The sequence below is a fragment of the Vombatus ursinus genome, unplaced genomic scaffold (genome assembly GCF_900497805.2).
Source record: "Vombatus ursinus unplaced genomic scaffold, bare-nosed wombat genome assembly UNPS02003292.1, whole genome shotgun sequence".
NCBI lineage: Eukaryota > Metazoa > Chordata > Mammalia > Diprotodontia > Vombatidae > Vombatus > Vombatus ursinus.
Window position 1 is genome coordinate 6,044,233 of NW_020943070.1, and position 27,502 is coordinate 6,071,734.

The following is a 27,502-nucleotide window of genomic DNA, read 5'->3' on the forward strand; positions in this document are numbered from 1 at the left end:
CCATTTCTTGTGCCCTCCACATCTATACTCACGTCCACCCCATTTGAGAACTTCTGCTTCTGGAATGAACCACAGGCCAGGCAGTTTAAAGTGCTCTCAAAAACATACACACCTTGGCCCTCCTTGATAAGAAACATCAGCCCTGAGGACTCCAAGTGGCATGTGTCTTACGAGTATTGAATTGTGAATGTCAGCCTTTGTTTTAACTGTGTAAGAAGGTAATTGTGCTCCAGGCTTCCAGTTTTCAGTTAAAACAAACAAAAAAAGATTGGCTGCTGCTAACCCTACAGAATTTTCCCCAGGAATTTCCTTGGTAAGTATTTTTAAAGGAGATGTGAATCGGAGGTCTCTGCACGCTGGACCTCCGCTCCTCTGGGGCACAGTTTCCCATTGCTCGTTGTCGATTTCCCTGCAACGAGCAGGTGCCAAACTGGTGCTCCAGGCTCCGAGGGGAGGGGAGCAGCCGCGTCCAAGATAAGCGCCGGCCATAGAGCCTGCGCCCAAAGGATTGGCCTGACGGGCTTTGGCTTTAAGTACTTGCTTCATGATGCTGCCCGCTCAAGTCTGGAAACCGGAAACCCAATGTGATTTCATGGGATGAGGGGCTCTGGGCACTGAGGACCTGCTCCTTAGTGGGGACATAACTTAATGAAATTCTTGTGAAGCAAAGGAAATGAATCTTTCTTACGGCTTCTTTTTCTCACTTCTGGGGTGTTCACTCCACCAAAACATGGTAAATTCACCTGATGGAATTTCCACTGCCCTGTAACTTTCTTTCTAAACTAATGATAGAAATTTATTCTTTCTTTCTTTTTGGAAGAGTCCAAAATCAAGTCCTGCTGCTGTCAGCTTTGTCCTGTGTTCCTCACTGCCCCTTTCTTCTTCCCTGAGTTCCTAAAGGATATACCTTGTATTGGGGGGAATAAATGTTTTTAAAGCATAGCACTAAACCCTAAAATAGCCCTGGATCTGCCTTCTAGCACTGATGGGGATTCCATCAATGGGTTCAGGACGTTGCTCTTTGTCCATTCTTAACTCTGTCCAAAGCTCTTGGCTGACATGGGCCCCTGAAATTGCTCTGAGGAGGGTGATAGAGGTGAAATGGGATATCCAGACACTAGAGTCTTTTCTTTAGGGACCACCTGAGATAAACTGATGAACTTTTTCTATCAGTGGTGAGCTCCACTTCTCATTACAATAAGTATTTTTTTATATGCTGCTGAGAAATTCGATGTAGTGAGGACTTAGCATATAAGGTGGGCCTGTGGTTTGAAAAGGACTGAATGAAAGAAAGGGAAACTCTCACCAGAGTGACCTTGTTTTATAAACCAGTCACTCATTCTGCAGGAGTGTTTGTCTTTAGAAAATGGCCATCCTGAATATCCTGCAGTGGGGATAGGAAAATTAGTTACGAGATACCACTGAGCCAGAATATCTGTAAAACTGTATGCGCTGGATAAGTAAGGACTGCACTACCCTCGGAGAGACATCTCTGTCCTGTTCTGAAATCACTGACTCACAAAATTCTAGGGTTTTGAGAAAGGGCATTATTGGCCAATGTTTTTTTCTAAATTGACTAAGAGACCTTAGGGACCACCTTGTCCAGCTTCCTTATTTTACAAATGAGGAAACTGAGGCCCAGAGAAGTGACTTGATTTGCTCAGAGTCACACAGGTTTCAAGGAGCAGGGCCAGGATTTTTTTCACCTCATTCTTCTGCATCTCAGTTCTGCCTCCTTCCCACACCTCCAATGCTGCCTGCTGCCGATCAGTTTGAAAGCACAGAGGAAAGTCATGTAGCCTCCTGGCTTTCCATGTTCTCAAGTTGCCTGTAGTTGTTTTCCCTCACAGGGAGGGTTTTTGATTTTTTCTAAGGAAACTATTTTCTCTTCTCATTTTGCCTTGAAAGTTCTAGATCCTATTTATCTAGATTATGTTAGATGACCTTGTTATTCTGTTGCCCTATCGTTTTATATCCTGTTTCTCATCACTTCCTCTACTTCCCTCCCCCCAAAAAGAAAGGCAATTCTGCTGTCTCATTTTCTCAGACCAGTTAAAAGAAGGGTAGAATATCCTTCCATCTTTTTGAAAACATACATTAAAACTATGATGAGAAATGATGTCCTTGCCAGCAAAGTTGCTGATTTTTCCCTGATAAATAAGGAATATAACCAGATATTTGTCCCTGTACATTTAAACTGCCAACACTTTTTTCAAATTGACCCTAGCATTATTGGGGAGATATATATCCTTTAAAGCCTAACTGTAATGAAATGTCTCACAACTGAGAAAATTACTGTAGAAGTCCTTTGGGGGAAAAAAAGCCTTAGAATTGAGAAGGACCTATGGGATTAACTGGTTCAACCTCCTACCCAGTGTGAGGGTCCCCATCTGTCCTCCCTTCCAGCCTCTCCTTGCCTACCTCTAGTAATGGGGAGCTTGCCACTTTTCAAGGCAGTTGAGTTTGTTGTTGGACAGTTTTACTTATTGGAAAATCATTCTTTACTTTAAGCTAAAAGTTTCCCCTGTCATTATTGTCCGTCGGTCCTCGTTCTGGCCTCTGGAGTTGCCGAATGAGGTTCCTTCTCCTGTGGCATCACCCTTCAGATATCCCAGAACACACTCTCTTAAGTCCAGCTCTTCCCTAGCTTCGTAGCCTCAGTTCCTGAGTAGGAACTTTCCGGAGTCCCCCCATCCTCTTCCACCTCCTGGATAACCCTGAAGCCAGTTAGTGACCCTCTTAAAGCTCCAGCACCCCCAAATCAGACATGCTTCAGATGTGGTTAATTCGTCCTCCCAGAAAAAGAAGAGAACAACCAAAATGCTAGAAAATTTGGCTGGCCACCTCCTACAGGCAGCCTGAGATGTTTCTTGGACGGCCTCTTCTCTCACTACCATCAGCACGAAATGGGAGTATTGTTTGCATCTAGAATAATGTGCACAGTATTGGATAATCAATTGGATAATCATGAAGAAATATGCAGATTCTAAGAATTCTTCCTGGTTTACGTTAATGCTTGAAGCAATTGAAGCAGTGTTGCTGTCCTTGTCCCTGGGAATCTGGAAGACTACTCAGTTCCTTCCCTTGAGAGATCCAAAGTCGATTGAGAAATCACAATGAGAATGGGGAAACTTGAGGTAGCAGAAACTGCCCCTTAGAGCCCAGCATGAAGCGCAGTAGTTACTACTGTGATCTTGAGCCAGGCCCACTTCACTCAGTGTGAGCTCATCACTTATCTCAGGTGTGTCTGCCCAAGATTGTGGGGAGAGGGCGGCGCTAGCCTCTGGCCCCCAAGCCTCAGAAGCAAGTCACACTGGTGCTGGGGTTGCCTGGCTTTTTCCTGGGGCTTTGAGCCTTGATTGACCACAGAAGGAATTTATTTTTGAAATACGTGCAAGATGAATTTTGGAATGTAATAGTAAATAAGGCTTGGTTGGTATTTAGCATCTTGGGATAAATAACGCTGTAGAGGCGAGTATTTTTTCACTATGCTTAAAACTAAGAGTTAACAATGCATGGATTTGAAGAGGGCTTCGTTTACTTTCCTTTTGTTTTCACTTTCTGGGTTTGGGGCTTTTTATTTTACTTTGGTTTGGTTTTTGTTTATTTTATTTATTTTATTTTTTAATTTCTGTGTTCTGGCCATACCCAGGAGAACCGTCTGCTTTTGATTTCTCCCTTAAAAGTTACATGGTAAATTTTCTTTCTCATTCTTCAGAGATGGAAACATTCAAAGATTATCTCAATATATTTATCTACATTTTTTTCTTTTTACACTGCTCATCCTGTTGCTCGTTATTTATTGCAGAATCGGAGGCCAGACTAAAAGGGTAACAGTTACTCGGTTCCCCAAGCACCCTTATTTGGAAATGGTGCCAAAACGTGGGGCAGAAATGGTTACAAGCTATATACCTGACAAATAAAAACTTTCTGGAGGAGGCTTAAGTCAATGACAGCGCTAATGGCTAATAGAATACATAACCGCCCAGTCTTGTAATATTGCATTTTTTCTTGGCGCTTAGATCTTTTGTAACATCTTGTAGTTAACTGAGAAACCTGGGAAACAGTATTTAGGTTAAATGTTATCCCAGAATATTTGGGGGAAACAAAATTTCATTTCTTTCAATAGAGTTTGATTACCAAGTGCTCTCCATCTATTTTTCTGTATGTCTTTCATCTGCTGTTTGAAATTTTACTCCCTCAATCTGATTGATTCATATTTCATAGACTCATCGATTGCCAGGGCTGGGAGAACCTCACAGGTCATCTGGCCTTGATTTAGTTTCTAATAGGAGTTGTAGCTATTATAATTTTTCAGGTATCAGTTTCTTGGCCATGGGACCTACCTAACTTTCTGCAAAGCCAGTGATCAGCTGTGCCTATTGGGATGCAAATTTTATTTCTGAAAAGAAAATGAGGGTTTTAAAATAATTTGCTGTAACTTCATGTTTCTAAGTTTTTAACTTACTAAACTACTAGCAGCTATACAATATAGCAAGTGAATCAACAGAGGAACCACCTAAAATGATTGTCCCTTTCTTTGTTATCCTGACCACCTACAGTTCCATTTTTAAGTACACCACCATACGCAGGCCCACCCTTGCTTCAATCAGGCCACTGGAGTATTTTTTTTTAGGAGTTTCCATTAGAACAAGGAGGCTTCTTTCATCTCTCCCCACCACGACCCCAAACTATCTGTAGTGTTGGTATCAATCACGATTTCTTTATGTAAATAAATGTAAGGCAGTTTGTCTTTGAAAGCCCAGGACCTGATAAAATAGTTATCTTAGTATTTTCTGTACAATATAGATACTTCTGTTCGTAAAGCATTTTAAAAGTGATTTAAGGATGAAGTTGGGTTCCAACCCTGGACTATGAGATTATTTTTTGTGGACATGCTAAGCAAGCAGACAGAGATGTTCGTATTTTATGTTTGCTGACTATTAAATTTCTAGAGTTTTTTGGACATTGTCAGAATTTAGTGTTTGTGATGCCACCACTCATTCTTTTGGATGCGTGTGCGGTCCCACAGAGGCTGTGGAACAGAAAGAAAGATTATAGAAAAGGGGACTTTGAGGGAGCCCCAAGACATGAGAAAAGAGACTGATGATTGAAAGGACCTTGTAGGCTTTCAGAGAAACGGATTCTTGTCCCAGCTCCCACTCCAGCTGCCTGGGTGGCTTTGTTTATTTTGACTTGTACATTGGGATAGTACCTGTGTTCCCTCAGAAAGCTACTGGGAGAGCGGAATGATAGTCCTCTATGAGTGTGTCAGAAGCGATTCTGAAAAGGGGCTTTAAAGAAACCCAGAGGAGCCTTGCTTTTCTGTCATCTGTGGCTTTGTCCCTCTTGTTATCTCCCCTAGTGTGGGTCATGGCTCCCCCAGGACTTAGTAAGTAAAAGGTGTCGAAGTTACAGTGACCAAAAGCTCCTTTCCCCCGAGCCCAGCCATGACATGAACCTCTCTGACCTCAGACAGAAGGCAGACTGATTGCCAGGCAAGGCTTTAACGGCCAGGGTTGGCCCTACTGCAGTTTGTACTGCTGTGAGAACTTCAGTTGTTATCGTTATAGATGATTAGTTATTGATTACCTCTTCAAGACCCATTCTGTTCTGTGGCAGATAAAGACAAGAAGATTGTGGCTTTATGGAAATGGAGACACAAATGTGTCCTCCTTAAAAGTGCTAAAGAAACTCACCCTTGTTAGCAAGTAGCTTTGCTCAAAGTTTAAGTCCCATTGGAAGATTCTTTATTCCCAAGATAGTGGCCACTGTGGTGATAATTCATCTGGCCTCTTCTGTAGTAAAAGCTTGTTCAGATAACTGTCTGATTCAGGCTGTCTGATAACTGGCTGATTCGCTTGTGAATTGCCCTGACACACTTAGGGGTGGGAATTTGCATTTGAAATTCCATCCTTGTTTACACAGACTCACCTCAAAAAGAGTACTGAGCACAGCCACTCTCTCTGTAACTCTGCTGGTTCCATTGCATTGAGGCAGTCTTTGAATCAGGTTAGCTTCATAATTCTAAGAATTTTTTGTGGTGGGGATTGTTCAAGAAGGAAAGAGGACTTTATAAAGGTAGCTCCTTGCACCTAGAGGAGGACTCAGTCTCCCTCAGTGTTCCAAACGGTTCATCATTCCTGGGAGCTATTTGGTTACTTGTGCACACTGCTGACCATTTCAGTTCAGTGAATTTGTAGCTTACCGAGGGGCTCTGAGATAAGAGGAGATAATGTCAGCAAACACAGAATGCCCCTGGTAGCCCAAGAATGGGAGGGATTCAAAGAATACTAGGGAGTACAATGTGGCTGTTGTTGATGCGAGATGAAAGCTTTTATTGGGAAATCCTGAGCCTGCCACAGTGTAGGAGAAGAGAACAAGGAGGATGACAAACATTCCGGGTCCCTTGCAGTGGCAGGGAAGACAGATAACGACTGAGCTGTCAGAAGAAAGTGACATTGGCATGGTGGTGCCTAGTAATTTGCCAAAAAGATATGACCAGTGGCACCACTGAGCCCATTATGGTTTGACCTCTTTGATCCCATTATTCTGCCCACTTCATGTCTGCATAGGAAGAGATTGATGCATGATTCCCTGAACCGTCGAGGGATGGATCACAGCACTGGAGCACCACTCTGCCAGAGCCATGCCAGGCAGAGGAATCCGCAGGGAAGACTTCCTTCTGGGCAGTTGTGTCGTGGCAGCCTGGCCTAGTGGGGAGCACATTGGACAGGGGGCCCAGGCCTTCATCCCCTCGTTTACAGAGTGGGTGTGATGCACTCCTGAGGGTGCTGAGTTGTTAGACATGTACCTCGTCTTTCAGTTAGACAGCAGTACAGAGAGATGTGGCTATGGCCTCAGTCACGCTTCTGCAGTTGTTCCTTGTGAATCCTAAGACTCCAAAACCACCGAACTAATTTCACTTTCCCACTGCCTTTAACTCGTTTGCATTTTTTTCTGGAACAGTACTGGTAAGTTTGGCAATAAATCACAAGATCGTAGTGGAGGCAGCTTCTCTTCCGTCGTTCACATGAACTGGTTTTCAGGAAGACCCCAGTCATTGGGGCTCATCTTGCGGTGTGTTCGCGTGGTCCGTCCATGAAAAGATGTCACTTCTCTTTCTGGTCTGTCCCCGGCCATCAGGGAATCACCCTTCATGATAGAATTCTATATTCCTGCTTTTCTGTGGAGAATAAAAGTGCTTTCTTTTAGGAGCAGGTCAAAGGTCAGCTCAATGCTAGGACCGTGCACATTGGTAAAGTCTGTATGGAAGTGAGAAGGGAACCTTCAGGCTGAAAATGGACCTGAGATGCCAGGAAACTTTTGTGCTTGTAATTTTTCTAGTTCTAAAATTTATTCAAAACTTTAGGTACTTCTTAGTACTTCACGAAGATTGCAGTGTTGGACTTCAAAAATGATGAGAAAGGAGTTTGGAATAAACAACCTTGTTGGGGCACTGATGGTGCCTTGTTATAAATTACCTTTTAATAGTAGGATCCGAGTAACTTTATACCTTCGTTTTGGTCTGGCCTCAGTTGCTTTATGTTTTATTTTATTATTACTGTTATTTATATTATTATTATTATTATTATTACTATTGTTCTGATTATAATTCTTTATTCTTTTATTGGATTTAATTTCCTTTTATGAAACATGCATGAACCGAAGATGTGACTCTAGGAGAGTATTGCTGAGTTGTGCTGATGTCGATTTCATACTGTGATATTTTTTCTCTATTTACCTAGAGATCAGTACTTCAATATAACGATGTGCATGTTTTCCCCCCTTCTCCCGCTGCATGCAGGGATTCGGGTTCGTAACTTTCGAGAATAGTGCTGATGCAGACAGGGCCAGGGAGAAATTACACGGCACCGTGGTAGAGGGCCGTAAAATCGAGGTGCATGTCTTCAATAATTCAATTTCTTCTTTCTATTCTTTTTATTTCTTTTTTTGTGTCTTGCCTCCCTTATTTCACATTTGGAACCCTGTCTCGTGTGTGTGTGCGTGTGTGTGTTTGTGTCTCTATGTCTATCACCTTCCTGCACTGACATGTATAAAAGTGACACCCCTACACCTCCCAAAGTTTTTGGTTGTTTGGGGATTTTAAGTTTAAGTTTTGATTTTTTTTTTGTTTCTTTTCCCCCCTTCTCCAAAATTTTCACCCTTCTGCTGTCTTGATTTTCCTTTGCTTCAGTTTGCGAGGCTCCGAATTTCTGATATCAGACCAGAAAAAAACTAACTAGAAAAAATACTATCCAATTTCTAACTCTGTGTCCTAGAATGAAGCAGGGTGCCAGCCAGTATCCTCTCTCTCCTTAGAGGCCAGTTCTCCTCCATATGAGTGTGAGGTGCTAGAAAGGGGGAGGAGATTGTTTTTGATAGAGTTTGATTGGGGGGTGGGGTCGGGGTATGGTTAAGGGAAGAGGGACCGAGCTCACAATGGGCTTCTAAAAACAAATTTCACCGGTCTGCTTAAAAACCAGAGATTTCAACAGTTCTGGAAATTATTACCACCAAAACCCTGCGATCCAGGATTTGGCTGGAGCCAGCTAATAAAGGACTGTTGTTATCGAGGCCACCACCTGGTGCTCACTAGCTTTTCTTTTACACCGTGGTGAAGGTTAACTGGCCCCTTCTCCCCTGCCCGCCTCTAAAAAGGAAAACAAAAAGTATTAAATATAAAAGCCGCTGTTTTGAGTAAGATGTCTGCATATTTTGCTTTTTTTTTTATTTCCTTTTTCAATGGTTTAGCGTTTAGGGCCCTTCACTTGACTCACTCTTTCCATGGTAACTATACACAAAGCTGGCGATGGTACGAGTTGGCGGTAAGTGAAATAAAAGCGCTAGAGAAGAAGCTTAAAAAACAAATTTAATTACAAAACAATTAAATAAGAAAGAAAAATCCATCTGCCATCTCACATTAACACTACAAAATGTGATTTGACTTGTTGTTTCCCCCTCCTTTTCCCTTTCCCCCTTTTATTTTCAATGCTGTTGAGTAATGCCGCCTGGATTTTGGATGTCCATATCGTTTTGTAGCAGTCTGAGCTGTTTGATTACTGACTTCATGGTGATTTCCCCCTGCACATCTTACTCAGAGTTACTGAACTCCAGTTTGGCTGGTTTTATTAATGCACCCTCCCCTCCCTCTTTCTCGCTCTCCGCCAAGCCTTCTGTATGTGGCTCTGAGTGTCCTTTGGTTCCTCTCCTGCCTCCTTGTCTTTTCTGGAGCCCTCAGCTCCTCCCCAGTTTTCTTTGCCTCTGTTCCTTCTCTCCTTTGCCTTCCCTCCCTTCTGTCTGTGTTCTCTGCTGCCTCTTCTCTCTCTGGTTCTCTTATTTCTCATCCCTGTTCCTCTCTCCGCCCTTTCTTTTTCAGTTTCTGTCTTGTCTTCACTTCTCCCTCTGTCTTCTGTCTTCTCTCTTTGTCCTCTTGCTCCTCCCTTTTCCTCTCTTCCTCCTCCACCCTGCCCTCCCATGCCGCTGTTGGTCTCCCTTTGCTGACTGGTGGTCTCTGATGGGTTTTGGCCATTTTTCCTTTAAGTGCTTGTGCTGCCCTCTGCTGTAGCAGCTGATTTCAGGCTCTCGCGCCATCTTAGCAGTTGTCTGTGAGACCCATTCTTCCCTTCCTTTTCCCTTCCTCTCCTAAATTGATTGTTTTTTTTTCTTTCTTTTATCTCTGTGTGTGTGTTTTTTAACTTGCATGCTTCAAGTCTCATCATTGTTGTATCCCATTCTTTCTTTTTAAATGTAAAATGTTTATATTGTTTGGTGGGTCAAGCTAGAGTAAATGTAGTTTCAGCTCTTCTCCTTGCACCGATTCTCAACTCTGTATATCCCAAGAGAAAGAATGAAGCCATTTTTTTTAGTTTGTCTTCTACTTAAAATGGGCCTTTTTATGGCTTCTGACCTGACAACCCAACACAGTAATTAATTACTGTGATGAGGCTTCACCCTCCTTGCAGTAGCTTTGAGGCTGATTCTGACACGGGCTGCAGTTTCTTGGCTTCCAAACCCCATTCATCTTTTCTTTATCAGCACCATTTCTGTAACACCCACTTGCTGTGGCACTGAGAATGCTTGAAATTATACAGAGCTCTGTAAAGAGGGTGGAGAACACTGTGAAGCAAAGAGATAGAAGCTATAAATTTTCATCTGTCACAAAAAAATATGTATTTCATAGGCATTGTGAAAGTGTTTTATGTGTGCATTGTGTGATATGAATTAGCCATTGGACCTCGGAAGTTCGAAATTACCCTGAACACCATCAGTTGACTAGGACTAAAAGTCCTTGATTTTTTCCAACCAACTTCAGATAACAAGGGGTTTTACGTACAATGAGCCCTCCGCCAATGTTAATGGACTGGCAAAGAGCCTGCTAAATCTGATAGGTTACTTTTCTGTCCTGTCTGAAAATCTCCTTCAGTGACCCATATGACCTGCCACTTTTTAAATGAAAAGCTTTTTTAAAAGTATGGTGGCATCCCCTGCTAACTTTCCATTCTTCCCACAAAGTAGAAGTTTTTGTGCTTCAGTCACTCATACAAGAATTAGCACATGATTGCTAGGGTACAAATGAAGATCTAAACATGCCATTCGGAGCTGGAGAAACTACATTTTACTCTTGTTGGCCTTGTTTAATGAATAATTTGATTGAAATATCAAATGTAGATATATTTATCTTTTATTATTACTTTAATTATTAAAATTAAGACTATAACTGTAATTAATCTACATTTTTATAAAAAGCTCTTTGCTTCTTTACTTAAAGTATTTTATTATGACAATGGATCAAGGCCCCTGCATTTTCCCTAATATGGTCTGCTTCCTCCCCTCCCCTTCCTTCCCTTTTTTCATTTGTAGGTGAATAACGCCACAGCACGCGTAATGACCAATAAGAAGATGGTCACACCATATGCAAATGGTAAGAGTCTACACTTTGGGTTTGGGAAGGTGGCATGTGTTTCCTGGGCAAAGGGGGGACCTTTTCATAGACTCCCCGATAGTTCTGAACCATTGCTGGGTCTGAGTCTTGTCCCTCTTTCCTTTTAGAATATAACTGTATCTTCCGGTGCTCACGGAGCTTTTTTCTTCAGTCTTTCAGACTGACGTGGACTTTCTTCATGTGCCGTGGCCTCGTGGCCCTCTCGTATCCATAGGTGGGTGGGCGGGCGTGCTGATGCACAGTGAGCACCTCATACTGCTGGCTGCTTTTGTTCCCTCTGGGTAAAAGCATTTATCCCATTTTTCTTATCACTTGCCTACTTTGTACACTTCCAGATACTCCTCAGACCTGACCTGTACCTGGCAGCTGGTGGCACAGTGGATAGAGCACTGGGCCTAAAGTCAGGAAGACCTGAATTCAAATTCAGCCTCAGAGACTTAACTAGCTGTGTGACTCCGGGCAAGTCACTTAACCCTGTTTGTCTCAGTTTCCTCAACCGGAAAATGGAGACAATAACAGTGCCTACTTCACAGGGTTGTTATGCGGATCAAGTATGATCATGTTTACAAGGTGCTTAGCATAATTCCTGGCACATAGTGGGCACTATGTAAATGCTTATTCCCTCCTTCCTCTCTGCCACCCCCCTCCCCAACAGCTTCCCTCTCAGCAGGGTAGGTGCATCGTATGGTGGCCGGGTAAGTGTTTGGATGGTTAAACTGGGCTCTTATATCACTGGACCCCACAATTTCCCTCAGTAAGGTGTGACCCAAAGGGGGCAATTGTAGTCTTTCTTTCATACACATTTTCTGTGGGGAAAAAAAAAATCATTTCTGTTGTGGCTAAGCAGCCACTATGCCATGTGTATGATGTAGAAGAAAGATCCTTGAGTTTGAATTCTAGCACTTAACAGTGAGGCTCTGAGCAAGTCTGTGCCTGTCTCTGGGCCTCAGTTTCCTGATCTGTAAAATGGGGAGTGGGGGAGTTGGACTGGACCTCCAAAGATCATAGATTTAGAGCCAGAGGCAGCCTTAACAGGCATAGACCTATTAAAATACTCTAACTTATCCTGAGTTCAGCAAGCATGTAGGTGCCTGGCTCACCATCTTCCCTTCTTCCCCAGCTCCTGGCCTTACACTAGGGGATTCCAACACTTGTGATAATCACGTATGGCTTCCTCCGAGCCTCCCCCTTCTTCAGTCTCTCAAGCTTTTGATGTCTTCTAGCCGACCTAGACCCACACAGGGACAGTCACGCCCTGAATCTGATCATTCCTCATTGTGTCCTGCCTCCTTCATCAGAAACCTCAGCACTGTTCTGTCTGATCACAACCCACTATGCCATCTCTTCCTGTGCCTCGGCCCCTCTTCAGCTATTCTTTTCTGCCCTCCTCAAGCCCTCCAGGCCCTGCTGGACTAGAGTCATACTTTCTTGGCCTTTACCCCTTCTCTGAGGGCACTTGTCTTCCCTTCCCAATCTTGACCCTGTCATTAAGCAGCCCACTTTCCAAGGTTTGGGGCTTAGCCCTCTCTGCATCTGCAACCTCGTCGGCTCTCCTGGCTTTAATGGCCATCTCTGATCTCCGTTCAGCCCCACAACTTTCTGTTTCACCTGAGGCTGCGTCTTGAGAATCTCAGCTCCACCCGTGTAAAGTAGAGCTCATGTTCTTTTCCACCAAGTCCATCCCTCTAAAATGAACTTGTCCTCTCAAAGGTACCACCCTCCTCCTGTCTCCCAGGTTTGTCGTGCCAGCTTGACTCTGCACTCCTCACTCTCCCTCCATCGCCAGATCTTTGCAGCTTTTGTCCCCGTGTCCCTCGCATCTGGCTCTTCTCCCCATGCACACAGCCCCACCTCATCACTTCCCACAAAGATTGTCACAGTGGCCTGATTGGTCTCCCTCCTCCACTCTGCCGCCAGGGTCGTTTTCTTTAAACGCAGATCTAACTGTTTACTCTCACTGAACTCCAGGGGCCCCTTCTTCCCTCTAGGGTCCAATATGAGTTCCTCTGGGGGTGCTTTTAACATGCTTCACAACCTTATTATACACTGACTACTCTTCCGCACTCTTCAGTTCAGCTAGGCTGACTGTTTTTCCCACGTGGAACCCCATCTCTTGTCTCCATACCTTTGGACCTGCCGTCTCCCAAGGAACGCACTCCTTCCAGTGTGTAGAATCCCTTCTCCCCTTCGGGAAGCAGCGCTGTCATCACCTTTTACATTGTGTTGTCCATTCCTTGCAGCCACTTGTGCCCTCCCTCCCTCATGACCTTGTATTGATTGTACATGTATTTATGATGCATGTTATGTGAGCACGTATAGACACACCTGTGTGTGCATGCACACATGATGCCCCATAGAGTGAAAGCTCCTTGAAGGCAGAGCCTGCTTCATTCTTTGTCATTTATCCCCAGCACCAGCACACGGTATGTGTTTAATACGTTTTGGTTGGTTGACCTTTGCCGAAGTTGTAGTTAGCTAGGGCAGGTGTTGCGTTGTCCTCGTTGAAGACTGTGATTACAGTTTATGGCCACTGTGTCATTGACGTCTGTGGATTTGTTGGGCTGCTGGTAGCATTGAAACAGTGAAAGCAAGGAGACGTAATCATTGCATCCATCCCAAGAGCCGACTGAGGAATTAGCCTTTCTAACCTTGACCTAGAAGCTGTTTACCCAATTCATTTCCTCTCCTTCTATCTGATGTAGAGGGTCAGTGTTGGGGGTCTTCTGGACAGGTGACCCCAAATCAGCTAAGATTCTAGAAGTGTGAAAGACCTGTTCAGTGCTTGAGGACCAGGCCATGTGGTTTCACAGAGCAAAAGGGAGCATTAAGCCTCCATGTTGGTGACAGTCGGGTCTGATTCTGCAGTCAGAGCCTCTCCTCTTCAAGGTTTTGCTCCATTGGTCTGTCCTCTCACCTCTCTGCTGCTCTGCAGGAGTGAGAATGAATGGGAAGAAAAGAAGGAAGAAAAGCGCATATTAAGCATTGAGCACGTGCGCCGTACTAGGAGCTCAAATACAAATGAACATATGGAAATTGAGCCATAAGTGTTGCTACTGTATGTATCCCCCCCCCAGTGTAGCATTCTGTCAGTGAGGGCTGTAAGACAGTCCATGCCCACAAGGAGCTTATATTCTAATGGGTCAGACAACACAGATGGAGGAGGGGGGTATTGTAAGCCAAGAGGATGGTGAATGGAAGCATGTAGGAGTTCATTGCCTTGACCTTTCCAGGAATATTCAGGTTGAGATGATGATTTTTTCCAGAGCTAGAGGTAAAAAGCACAGGGCCCAGTGACATAGTGTTAAGATGGCCAGGGAACAGTTTGGGCTAGAAATGATCAAGTCTCCCTAGTCAGGAACCCGAGGACCTAGGCTGGGAGCTAAAGTACTGGGCTCTGGTTGGAGTGCAAGAACATGGTGTAAAGATGGATGGGGAACAAAAGAGTGAGCTAATGGGAAAATGGAACCTGTGGAATTTTTTTTGGTGACAGAATTCCTAGTTACCTAGCAGCCTTTCGCTAAATCTCCATCTTTATTATAAACATTCAAAATGTGGAAGTTTCAGGCCTATTGGTAAAGCTGAAACTTATTTTAAGCCAGCCTGCTTCTGGACATAAGCACGGTAGCCTATTGTATGCACAAAGGAACTGCAATAATTGGGACACCTTTTTAAGTTAAAGTTAAGTTTTAAGTTATGAGATGACAGAGGCTTATTTTAAGACAGTTTTATTGGCAAGTCACGTGACTCTCCAAATTTCAGTTACTTCATTTGTAAAATGGGAATGATAATGTGTCAGTGTCTGAGCTAAAAACGTTACTGTGCAGCTCAGATGAATGGACGGATGAGCATTTGAGCACTGCGATACAAACAGAAAAGGCTCTACGGGAGTTGCTGCTGTCACTGGAGGAGAATACAGGGAAGTTCAGTGTCAGGGCCAACGGAAAGGCCAGGAGCTCCTAGGGCGCTTCTGATGGCTCATGAAACTGTGGGATAAGCCATACACAAAGAACACACAAAATAGATGAATGTTAAGACAATAATACATATAGAGGATTTTGTGAACTTTGAAGCACTCCATGTATACAAGTTAAGATTACTGTAGAAGGAAGGATTTGGCAGTGGGCCTTATTCCTTAGGGCTCTTCTGAGACCTCTTACTGCCCCATCCATCACTGTAAGCTCGCTTCTGATTTCTCTGGAGTTCCTGTGTCTTTAGCTACAAAGTGACCAGCATCACAGCTCTTCGAAGCCAGGAGAGTCTGCCCAGCTCTCTTTTCTCCATGGTCTCTTTCCAGCCCAGCTAGCCAGCCTCATTTTATGTTATTCCCCTCCATTTGCTTGATGCCCCAGCCCCACTCTACTCTGTCCCCCATTCTGTCTCCATGCCTTTGCACAGGCCTGAAATGTGCCTTACCTCGACTTCTTAGAATATTGAGCTTCCCTCAGGTCTCTGTTCTGATGCCATCTCCTCCAGGAAGCCTTTCCTCATCTCTCCTGAATTGGTACTACTGTTTCCTTCCTCAATTATCTTACACTTACCTGGGCACAAGTTGTATCTGCCAAGGAAAATATATATCCCAGTGATGGTACAGATTGCAGCTCGTCCACCCCCTCTTATCTTGTCCTTGTCCTCTCATAAAGTGTCTATAGGAGGTCGCTGTAGTACCTCCTAGCAGCTCCCCACCCCCACCCCACCCCCTGTCCTGGAGGACTTGCTCCAGCTCAGGAGCCATTATGCAGTCTTCCCTTTGTAATCTGTGAATACCCAACCTCCCTTTCTGGTTCTCCTCTCTGCTGGTAGCCTTTGGGCTGCTTCTCCTGCCCAATTTAGGGGCTTCCACGTTGCCCTCGACAGGCAATGGGTGCTTCTTACATGCTTCTGCAATTTAATTGAATCCAGTGCTGCATCCACATTCTACAGATGAAGAAACTGGATGCCCCGGAGGTTCAGGATATGGCCAAGAAGCCGCCTAATAACAACTCCCTTGCTTGTGCCATAGGGCTCATAAGGTCATCGCTTTAGAGGTGTGGGGGAACTTGGAAGCCAGTCCATATACCCACTCCACCCCCATTCCCCAGAGGAGGAAGCTGAGGCCTAGGGACGCTGAGTGACTTGCCTAAGGTCCCACAGGTAGCCAGTAAGGGGCTTGAGTCTCTTGGGCCCTTTGGTTGGAGTCCTAACAATTGATTCAGAGTGTGTGTGTCTGTGTGTAAGGGCTTTGTAAACCAGTGTTAAGCACAGTTATTGATTCCCAGTCATTGGTGATTCTCAGAGACTGGTACATTCGTGAGGAGAGAAGAAAGTCTTTGTTATTAAAACTAAGGTGATGCGGAAGCCAGAAAGAGCCAGTTTTGGCATTCCCCTGTGGCTATAAGGGGGAAGGAGAGGGTGAGAAGAATCTTTATAAAGAGAAGAATTTACACACCCCAGATATTGGCCCATTTTTTGTGAAGCTGTGATCAATACGACAAGTTTGTCTATACCTTTTTGAGTTTTTTCAATGAAATTTTACCTTTTAGTGAATTGCAGGAAAATAATCACAATTTCTATTGGAATTTGAGGAAATTATGTGACTTAACTTGCATTACATGCTCTTAGAGCTGACTCAGAAGTCATGTAGTTTCAGCCCTCAATTTAGAGATGAAGCAGGCACAAAAAGACGAAGGACCGTCCATCAGGAAGGCTGGGGGAGTGGAGTTCAAGATCAGGGGACCTGGAGACGAGAGCCCTGGAGGCGTCTGGGGCTCTCTCTCCTTCTCTGTCACCATCTCTTCCGTTTTGTCCCTGTTCCCACCCCACCCACAGGAAGCTCTCAGGTCCTTTCTTACCTCACAGCCTCCTCCAAGGAGACTGCCCTGCTCTACTTTTTCCGTCACAAGGGCCAGCATTATCTTCCTGCACAGCTCCATTTCTGTTACTCTGCTGTTCAGGAGCCTTCCATGACTGCTCGCTGTAGATGGGACAGAACGTAGGCTCCTGAATCCGGTATTTAGGGCCCAACAGAACGTAGCTCAGGTGCTCCATGAACTTAGGGTTCTTAAAAAATGTTTCAGTACCATATTTCAAAATAACTGGTTTCCTTTGTAGTCCTACATATTTAATTTCATGTATTCAAAAATATCACTCTAAGCAAAGAGGGAAGTTTGCCTGTCCAGCTGTAGCCGACCTTTCCCGTTACCTTGGTCTCCTCCCTTCATGTACTCCTGTCTCCTGAGCTCATCCTCCCGTGTCTCATCTCCACGCAGTCACATCTACTGAGCCTCATACCTAGAACATGGCCCTTCTGCATCTCTCTACCTGTCAAGATCCTTTTCCTTCCCTGCCCAGCTTAGGCAATACTTCTTTGATTGATCTCTCCAAACCCCCACTGAGAGTGATTTCCTCATTCTAGACATTCTTTGCCTAGGTCTCTTGGTTGTTGATACCATCCTACTTTTTAATCACACTTTTTTGTATGTGTCTTATTTTCCCATTAAAATGTAAATTCACCAAAGGCAGAGACCATATTGACCTTTCAAAGAGCTTGCACATGATAGGTATTTAGTAAAGATTTATTGAACTGAATTGCGATGTCATGGGTAGGAGTCCAGAATCTGTCCAAGTAGAATATAGGAGACTGAGAGGGGAAAAAAAGAGCCTGTGGAAGATAGAGGACTGGTTTGGTGGAGTCCTGTTTGAAGATGATGCTTTCGATGATGCCCTCGTTGATGCTGTACAGATGAGATCCTTTGATCTTTTCTTTCTTCCATTCCCTCAGTATCCGTAGAGTGCTTCCCACTTATCGCTCCCCTTGGGGGTGGGCCAGCAGACTCGCAGACGGGAAGCAGCCCCTGTTCGGAGGGCATGGGTGGTCTGGGCAGGCAGAGCTCCAGGCTGACGAGGAGGTGACGGGGCCCAGGAGTTCAGGAGGCTTGCCCTTTTCCCTTCTCCGGCTCACTGTGCCAGGCATGGCATCAAGAAGACACCGGGACAGACACAGCATTTAGCCTTAGAGACGAGCTGCTGTTGTCATTGGCGGAAGGAGTCTGCCTTATGGTGCAGTCACAGATGTGCGTGAAAACAAAGCACGGGGAGCTTCCCTGTGGCAGAGCATCGATCGAGATGCCTGACCTAGGAACACATGGCACAGCAGGGACCTCCTTTCCCCATGTTCCTGGTGCCCTTCTCAGTGCTCACTGCCACCTGACTTCTTGGGACCTCAGTTCCCTCATCTATAAAATGGGAATGAGGATCACAGTTGTCCTGCCTCCACTACAGGTTCGATGAGATAATCTGTGTGAAGTGCGTTGGAAGTCTTAAAACCTTCTCATTATGACTCCCGTAATGCCTGTCTACTTTGCCATTTCAGGTTGGAAGCTGAGCCCAGTGGTTGGAGCCGTCTATGGCCCTGAGTTATATGCAGGTAGGGCTCCCACACTCCCCTTTTTGCCCTTTGCTCGAAGTGGTGTTTGCTGGTTCTAGGTGTGTTCCCTCTTTCTCATGTTTCTTGCCCTCTTTCTCCTTTGTTCTTTTAAACCCAAAAGCAGCCTCCAGTTTTCAAGCAGATGTCTCGCTAGGCAATGATGCGGCAGTGCCCCTGTCGGGAAGGGGGGGGATCAACACTTACATTCCGCTCATCAGTAAGTAACACCCCCCATGAGCTTCCCCTGGCACTGAGCCCACCTGTGATGCATGTGCAACCAGAGGCCTGGGAGGGTGGGGGCAGGGGGGATGAGCGTGGTGGCTGAGAGGTCTCTAGAACCCATCTCCTTGGTGCAGCTCACACACTCTAAAACTATCCCCTACCCCGGGCTTGCAGTCCTCAGTGGCTTATGTTTGCTTCTTGTCTCACAATGACTTTCTGGAGCTATCAATTTTCTCAGTTCTGTTGGAACTTAAATGTCATTTTGCCCTAAACCACCTTTCGGTAGCATACAGTGTGATCGAACAGCGGCCAGGAGCCATGAATCTCATACCCGTACGTGTTTGCTAGAAGAAAATTAGCTTCCCATAAACTGGCCCCTGCATGAATTTCTGCCTTTCGAAAGGGCAGATGAGGAGGGCATCCTGCATCCTCCTCTTTTCGGGGTTTGAACTAACCTTAAGGAGTGAAGCTAAGGTTTCTGACCCCTGTCTATCTCAGAGGGATATTGTGAGCATTAATGAGAGGAAATACTTGTCAAGCCACTTAGTTACATGCAAAAAAGGGTTCTTTTGATGAGAGTTTGTTACCGAGTATGTAATGTGGTGGATGTCAACAAGCGTCGTCATTAGCCAGTCAAAGAGCTCATGCTAAGTCTGGTTTAAAAGGCCTCCCCAAATCCTCTCCTGGCACATGCGGTAGCAGGAGGTCCTCCTGCTTCTGGCCTGTGGTTCACCAAGGTGTGCCAGCCGTGGCACACCAGGGGTGGAGGTGCTCACTGTTTTTGATGGTTTGGCATGGAAACCTTCATTTTTTTCAGGTGGGGCCTCTCTTTCTATCTCCTTAAGAGCCCCAGAGTGGCACAAGAGATGCTGTTTGTCCATAGCGTCTCTGCAGAGAAGCTGTGGGCTGTGCCTGGGCTCTCTTCCAGGATGGGCAGATGTTCTCCTAGTGAAGAGAAGCTAGGAGTTCTCTCATCTTGTTCCTTGTCTTCCCCTGCAGTTCCTGGCTTCCCTTACCCCACTGCAGCCACCACGGCAGCCGCATTCAGAGGAGCCCACCTAAGGGGCCGAGGGCGGACAGTGTATGGTGCAGTCCGAGCGGTACCTCCAACAGCCATCCCTGCCTATCCAGGGTAAGCACCGGCTTCCACAATCACATGGACTCCCCCAGTAGGCAACTGGACATGAATTGGAGCCTTCTTGCACAGTTCCTAACACAGTGTCTTGTACTTAGCAAAATGTGGTGATTGGATGGTCTGAACCAGAATGTGACATCATCAAAACACAAACCTAAATTCACTGTCAATTGGTTATTTAAAACTTCATTTGGATAACCTTAAGCCATCTTGGTAGAGGCTTAAGGCAGTAGCCCTTGCCTTCTGGTGTTTACCAGCAGTGTGTTAGCATGGTGTTCACTTAGCATCGCACGATTGTGGAATAACACTTGTGTCTGAAGAAAACGAAACCGAGCGCTCGCGGCAGTAGGCCACAGATGCATCTGCTCTCCACTCTTTCCCCCACACCGTCTTGTGGCTGAGCCTGTTCCGTGGCATCCCGTTGGGTTGTGCTGCCTACATGGGGAGTGGCAGAGCCAGCTACCCACAGTGAGTTTGCTTTCTTTGTAGGAGACATATTTAAAAGAGTTTAATTCAAAGATCAACCAAGTCCATTTGAATGAAGGGAAAGGGAGAAGTAGGAGGAATTAAACTCCAGGTGCCTTCTGAATGATGGTAACATTCCTGACGTGGCTGAGCATCCTTTACCCTTTGACTTTTTTGTGTGGAAGGTGCCTCACACACTGGAAGGTCTCCCTAGCAACAAATAAATCCACTGTTCCTGAGCTGGGAGGAAGGAGTGAAGGTGGCAGGTTCTGTTTGGGTTATTTCTTGATGCCAAGTTTAAAGAGCCTGGGGTTTTGGGTAGAGTGCTTTTTGTAAGTTAGTTTACTCCAAGGCCATTCTCTTTTGGATTCATGGATGCACCACTTAGGATGCTCATCTTGTCCCCACCTACAAAGGGACGGTCCTTCCAGTTCTCACTTAGGAGTTCACGTAGTAGCTCCGGCACTATTGTCTGCTGCCTGGCCAGAAGGATGGATGTCAAGGGCAAGAGTCACCACTGTTGTCTGTCTTCTACAAGCTAGGACCAAATGGGTCAGTGGAACTAGGAACAACAGTCAGTCTTCCTCCTCTATAGTAAAACCATCTCTTGGTGACAGAATTCACTGCCCAGTGCTAGATAAGCACATGTGCACCTTGATGTGGGCCGGCCACAGCAGCCGTTTAAAAGAAGCTGCCACAAAGTCACTAAAATGGCCTTTGATTTACAGCTTTCCAGGGTTCCGTTACCATGCATTTCACCGTCTCCATCCTTTGCTACTACTAACTTTATTTTTTTATCTTTTGTTGTCTAAACTTGGTTCTCTAACTTCTGGCCCCTGACATCCTCTCTTTCCAAAGAAACTAATAAAAGACACATAGTATTTCGCCAGGAAGCACTCAGAGAAGACACAAGAAGTCTTTTAGTTGTGCTGCTACCTAGAGAATGAGTTTCTGGGCTGTGTCTTTTGTCATCATCATTGCATTTCCAAAGTGAAGCCGCCCACATGGAGCTTGCTAGGAACATTTTGTTTTAATAGTCCTCTGAGTTCACTCTCTTAAATGGATAATTCATTTTTAGTCCATGAAATAGGTCGTTTCTGAAAGCCTGAGCTCTCAAGGGTTCCATCTTCTCTTACGGGAGGTGATGTTTATGCTGGATCCCACTGACCTGAGTGCCTGACAGCAGACACCGATTTCATATTTCTCTTTTATGAAACAGACTTCCTACATTAGATGACAGTGACCTACCTGGATTTGTCTTAAGAACTGGATGACACTCGTAGTGACTTCCCAGATGGAATCTTGAAATATCACTGGTTAGATTTCCCAGGGATGATGAAATAGAGGCCACGTCTTATCCTGGGCCTCATCCAGGTTCCACCACCTTTCTCTGAAATAAGAAATTTGTGAAGGCTTTCCTGAACCCCCTTCCTAGAGACAGCCAGAGATGCTTCCCTGGAGTTGGTCCCGTCTGATTCCCTTGCCGTGCCGTTTTCTAGCCTTCCGCTTACAGGCTATTCACCTGTGCCCCATAAAGCAGCTTAGACTCATGTCGCCTTGTCGGTGTAAACTCTGAACTGACTTTTGAAACGGAGAGATCGTAGACTAGCTTGGAAGAGGTGAGCAGACCCTCAGAAGCTGAGAATGTAGTGACGGGGCCTCCTAACCAAAGGCAGAAGCAGCAGTCAGACATGCTTTCTCTCTCCCGTGACCCCTGAACCCCGCTCTTCTCTGCTTCCAACTTGTGGCGCTCAAGCCATAGCAGGGAATAGAGCTCCGCCTGTTCTGGCCACAGGAAGCCCGCCCTGCTGTGCTCGCCTATGCCTCTATGTACACAAGGGAGTGTTCCCGCCTTCTGTAGTTTTACCTGGACACTGGCATTGCTTGTGTCCAAGGCATGAAGAGGAGAGCCCAGGCTTGTGTCTCCTTCCTCCTGGCCCAAGAGTGAGAGTCTTGGCAAGTCTCTGTGCACACACAAATACCTTAAAAGGTTCGAATTTCACTTGTAAAACACAAGTCTTACGTTGCCCAGAAACAAAATCAGCGCCATCCGTCATTACGAGTCCCCGGGCTCTTTCTGGCAAGCTGCCGCCTTCTCAGTCTGTCTCCAGGGTGCACCCCGGCCTCCTCGCTGCCCTGAGAAAGCCACATAGTCAGAAATGACCCTGCAGGCCTTCCTGTAGCTCCTTCCCTCTTTGGGTTCTGTGGTTACTAGCTGGGGTCCCCACTGCACCTCTCAATCCTTGGACCTTGAACCAATCACCTTAACCTTTTTTAGCTCATTACCTCTGCTTGTGAAAGCAATGCATTGTGGGTATTTTTGGTTGTGTTTTGTTTTGTTTTTAATTACATTTCCCTGTTTACTTTGGTCAGAATTGATTGACTTGTTTTTCTGAGGTGTTGCATTGGTTCTTTAAAATGCTGAATAATAATACTTTGCATGCTTGTGTGATCAGCCAAATCTTATCGCATGTCTAATGTGCAGGGTAAAAGCAGGTGATGTATGGATATCAAAAGCAGATATTTTTAAATGTAGCCACGAAACTGAAACCAAAATATTAAATGTCATTCTGAACCTTGCTTTGCCTATAAGTACAGCCCTTTGGGGGCATTTCAGCTTTTCCCCACATAAAACCCTTTTCCTAAAGGCCTTTATCATTGTTTTGTTCTTGATAGCATTGTATTTATTCGGAACATCTTGGAGTTAGGTAAAAGTGTTTTCACTTTACCACCTCTGTGACGGGGTTCCCCCTGGAGTCTGACCCTTATTTTCCCCTGCAGAACATTCTGCTTCCTTTTCCCAGCTTTGTGGACTTCACCCTTTCCTCGCATGTCCCAGAGAACACCCTAAGGCCCCCCGCCCCACAGGTGTGGGCCCATGAGGTCTCCCCCCTCGCCCCAGCCCCATAGCCCAGGGTGCGGATTCATACATCACCTGCCTGTGTACAGCGCATGTGCATGCTGCCGTCCTCAATAACCGGAACGTGTTTCTGTTCTTTTGTTTTTTTGGTCTTGTTTTTGTGTGGATTTTCTGCAGTGTGGTTTACCAGGACGGATTTTACGGTGCTGACCTCTATGTAAGTACACACACCGGGGCCTTCTCACCCCAACCCCTGATGAGCCAGCCTTTTTTTTTCTGTTGGTTTGGTTTGGTTTGGTTTTTTGGAATATAATTTATTTACTTTGATTTTTCCTCTTCCTTGTGGACATAGACAATGATATTTATATAGTTAAGAATGCAAGCATGCTTCTCTGTCCCTGCGCTTGCCCCTGGGTGCAAAAAAGACCTGAGCCTTTGGGTTTCCTGATCATCGATTGCCAGGGTCAGTTCACTGAACATTTTCTTCTCCTTTCCTCATGCACAGGCATTCTCTGGATCACTAAGCTACCTGAGGGATGATTAGCTAATTGAAAAATCCTCTTCCCTCCTCCTATGTACTTTGTATAATTTGCCTACCTAAATAACAGGACTGATTCAGCCTTGCTCCTCCTCCTTACCCTTTTCTGCTTCCCATTTCTTTCCTTCCTATTCAGTTTCTCTCCCTCTTTAAGTATTTTCGGTCTTGATTTGTGCAGTAGATATTAAGGCCTTAGACCTTTATGTTCCCCTAAGTTTAACAGGATAAGTTGAGACCCTATTGAAGGAAAACTGGGAGAGTCATGATGAGTCCAAGGGTATTATAATACCGTCAGTGTGATACGTTTAAAACCTTCAGTTTGGACCTTGACCCCAGGAAAGCCAGACCAGCCCTAGGCCGTCCCTTTCCTTTAAAGTCCTTCAGAAGAAGTGGAATAGAGGGACACTTAATGTGGCAGAACCAGCACCTTCCTTCCTTGCAAACATTTGGTCGTGAAGAGATGGTTCAGCCCAGGGGTGTCTTTTCTGGATGTATGTCATGTGTGACTGGCCTCTCACCTTGTATCCCTTGTCCGTAGAACTTCCTGGTCCACCCTCTTACTGGATAGAATTGGAACTGTGTCATAATGGATCAAGGAGGGAAACGTGCCCCCTTGGCAGTATTTTGACTCTTTGAGGCCTTGGGGTCTTCCCTGGATCTTTAGAGTCAACCAGAATTTACCTTAGGAGATAACTCAGGGAGAACAAGTTGGGCTTTTCTGGAATTCAGGATATTTGTGTAAGATTGTCTCTGCCCAGTCCTTCAGACAAACGTGGGATGTCACAAATTATGGACTTTTAGAATAGCATAGCTGAAAATGCTGGGAAGACGGGCTTCAGTTGGATAGAGAGAGATGGCGAGCGCTGTCTCTGGTAGTTGGTGGAGCGGAGCTTTACTCCTCACAGCGTGGCCTTCCAAGGCAGACCCGCACGGGCCGCACGCAACACATCTGTGTGCACAGACTTGCTCCAGGTTCATACTCTTCTGTGTCTTCTGCTCTTCTCAGCATGGAGAACAGTGAGAAACGTCTCGTGTTCTTCCTTTCTGTTTCACAACGAACCTTGAGGTCAGGGAGAACGGATCCCTCCTGAAGCCCAGGCTCTCAGTTCACTGTGTACACATTTACACAGGACTTCTTCCATGTTCCCACATGTACATTTTCATGAAACACCTGTGTTCGTCAACAGAGTCCCCCAAAATTGGTCTATGGAGACAAATGCCTTAACATTTGGGTACTTAGATAAAATATTAATAAATTTAATTTCCTCTTACATTTTTTTTAATTCTCAGATTTTCTGTTTGCTGCACACATTTGCTTAAATGCTATCCATTATTTGCTTAAAGTGCCTTTATCTCTCTAGGCCTCAGTTTCCTCCTCTGTAAAATGAAGAGATTGGAGTCTGTGGCCTGAGGCCTCTTCTAGCTCCGCAGATATAACACTGCATACATTGGGTTAACCCTGCTGTGCAGACAGCATGCAGAAGCCTCTCACCTCCTTTGTTCTAAGTCTCAACAAAACTGTCCTTGGGACCAGATGATGCTGTTCCTTGAGCAATGTGATTGCCCCCTGACCAGATGGGCATCGCTGAGCCACAGTTAGAGCAGACTCCTTGGACAGGTGGTCTGGCGAAACCGGCCTACCCTTTCAATGCATAAAACAAATGCGTAGGATTTCAAAGGTGTCCAAATATTTTTTAAAAACAAGTTCACAGACCCCTGGCTTAGAACCTCTTTGTGTACAGATCCTAGAATGGGCTTGAAACCCTGAGAATAAAACCAGAGCCAGTGGGCTAAGGTCCAGGAGGTCAGCTAAGGGAAGTCAGTAGGATACTGTGGCTGCACTGGATAAAAGAGCCAAGGGGTGCTGCCTCGCCATGAGGCCCCCCCTCCCCCATCTCCCAAGCTACCGGTTGCTCTGCGCAAGCTTGTCTTGGGATCCTTCTGGCTGCCTTCATGAGGTGGCCACTCAAGGTCATAAAAGGGACACAAGAGGCAGAGGAGGGGATTTGGGGAGAGGCCAGGGCGATTGTTTTGTTTTTCCTCAGTTGTTTCAGCTTTCCTTTGTCATAAATTTAGTATCTGAATTATGGACCTTCTTTTCCTTCTCTTTTTCTATCCTGGGGCAACCATCCCTGCGAACCATCTTCTTCCCTTGAAAGGCCTAGCATTTCCTTTACAATCCCTTCTCCTCTGGAGGCCAGTCAAGCCATGTGTCTGTGCTTTGGAAAGGCCCTCCCTGGGGCAGGCGGGAGGGAGGTGGGCAGGAGTGGGCCAGGAGGGCAAGAGCAACTCCCCCTGATTCACCCACGGCTGGGCCGCAGACTGCTCCAGAGACTCAGCTCTGTCCGTGAAAAGCATGCTTGCATCCAGGAAAAGAAAAGGCTGGCTGGGCCCTTGGCGGCCGCTTGTATGATTGTTTCCTTCCACAGCTGTGTTTTTTTGAACTGCTCTCCCTGTGTTCTGTTATAGAATAGTCTTACAGGAACCAATCATTAGCGCTAAAATACCTCAGGTAGGAGTGCCAGTGTGACCTGCCAACCAATCAGATTGTGGATTGCAGTGGAAAAATTGAATTCTACTAACCATTCCAGCTCCACATTAGAGATGGGAACAGAGGCTTTTTTTGGACAGTGGAGACTTGTGAGCACGTGGCCTCTGCACTGCGCAGAGCCGCGTCTCGTCCACAAAATGGGCCCAGGCAGCCAAAAGGCCCCCGCTCCCGTCGCTGCCACCCCTTCCCTTCATCACTCACCTCTATCCGCAGTGTTTTAGATCCTGCCCTTTTGTTTGGTGTCTTAGCACATCAGACCAGAGTCCCGATTGTCCCCCTCTTAGGGAGGAGAACGGGCGTGGGAAGGCGAGGGAGTGGCCAGAAACACTTTGGGTCCCAAGCCCCTGAGATCAGCACTCACAGTGAGAATTCAGGGGGCATGTGGGCTGTTTCTGCCCACAATAGTGCAGGGGTGCAGGGTCTGTAGAATTCAGGAGACCTGCACACTCCGCTCCTCACCATTCTTCTTTCTCATGTCTCTCAGGAAGGACAGCGAGATTAGTGTGTAATAATGAGCTGAAAGAAGGTCTAGTCATAGCATGGGGAGCTCAAAATAGGAGAAGAGTCATGAGTCTGCTTAGTTTGGAGGTTGGCCATAAGGCTCAGATGTAATAGGAAAGAATAATGCCCCTTGCTGTAACCCTGTGGAGCAGAGGGTAGAAGAATTACTGTCCCCATTCTACAGACAAGGACACTGAGGCCCTGACAGGGGGAAATGACTTGCCTGTGGTCACACCAGTCTTGTGTCAGAGCCAGGATTCTAGCCCAGGTCTCCCCCAACCCAAGTCTAACACCCTTTCCACCAGACCACCCTTCCTCTTGGGTGTTGTCAGTGAGTTAGTTCATCTTCTGATGTCATGATCCTAAGTATAAGAAGCATTACAGACCCAAGTGGGTCGTAGCCAGTCCCTTCTCTAAGATAATTTATTTGGGTTTTGGATGAACCAGTCCACACCAAACTAGATATCTTGGTGCCTCTGGTTTGGGAGAACTGTTTGAACTTCTGTTAACAGCTGCACTGTCCATTTCCAGTGGGCATTGTTCACGAGCTACAGAAAATCAACATGTGGCCACATAATCCTGGCACCAACCCCAAAGGCCCTTTGTACACGTTTAGCTTGCGAGGGAGCCTCCCAGACACCCAGGATCAATTCTGTCCATGGTGGAAGCGCCTCTTTCCTAAGCTCCTTTCTTGTTTTCCCTTTCACCTTCTGTCTCCCTGACCTCCCAGTGTAGCCTGGACATGATTTGCAAGATCTCCTTTTGCTCGTAGGCCTCCAAATAGCCACCTCTTTCCCCAGGGCTCTCACTGCAGGGAGAAGGAGTGGAGGGTGTCTGGATACCACACCCTTCCCAAAGTCCTATTTCACTGCAGACCTAAAAG

The 27,502-nt window shown here is 45.8% G+C and overlaps 1 protein-coding gene across 10 annotated transcripts in view; it reads left to right on the forward strand.

Annotated features, from left to right (window-relative positions):
• RBFOX2 (RNA binding fox-1 homolog 2) overlaps nt 1-27,502 on the forward strand; it is a 249,528-nt gene that overhangs the window by 216,888 nt on the left and 5,138 nt on the right. For 3 of the 10 annotated variants that reach the window (XM_027873851.1, XM_027873876.1, XM_027873859.1), the window contains exons 6-11: nt 7,808-7,900; nt 10,864-10,924; nt 18,294-18,347; nt 18,469-18,564; nt 19,569-19,701; nt 23,207-23,246. In XM_027873851.1, coding sequence (XP_027729652.1) covers nt 7,808-7,900; nt 10,864-10,924; nt 18,294-18,347; nt 18,469-18,564; nt 19,569-19,701; nt 23,207-23,246 — 477 coding nt within the window. The remainder of the gene's footprint in view (nt 1-7,807; nt 7,901-10,863; nt 10,925-18,293; nt 18,348-18,468; nt 18,565-19,568; nt 19,702-23,206; nt 23,247-27,502) is intronic. The other 7 variants (XM_027873866.1, XM_027873894.1, XM_027873887.1 and 4 more) reach the window with 4 other exon arrangements.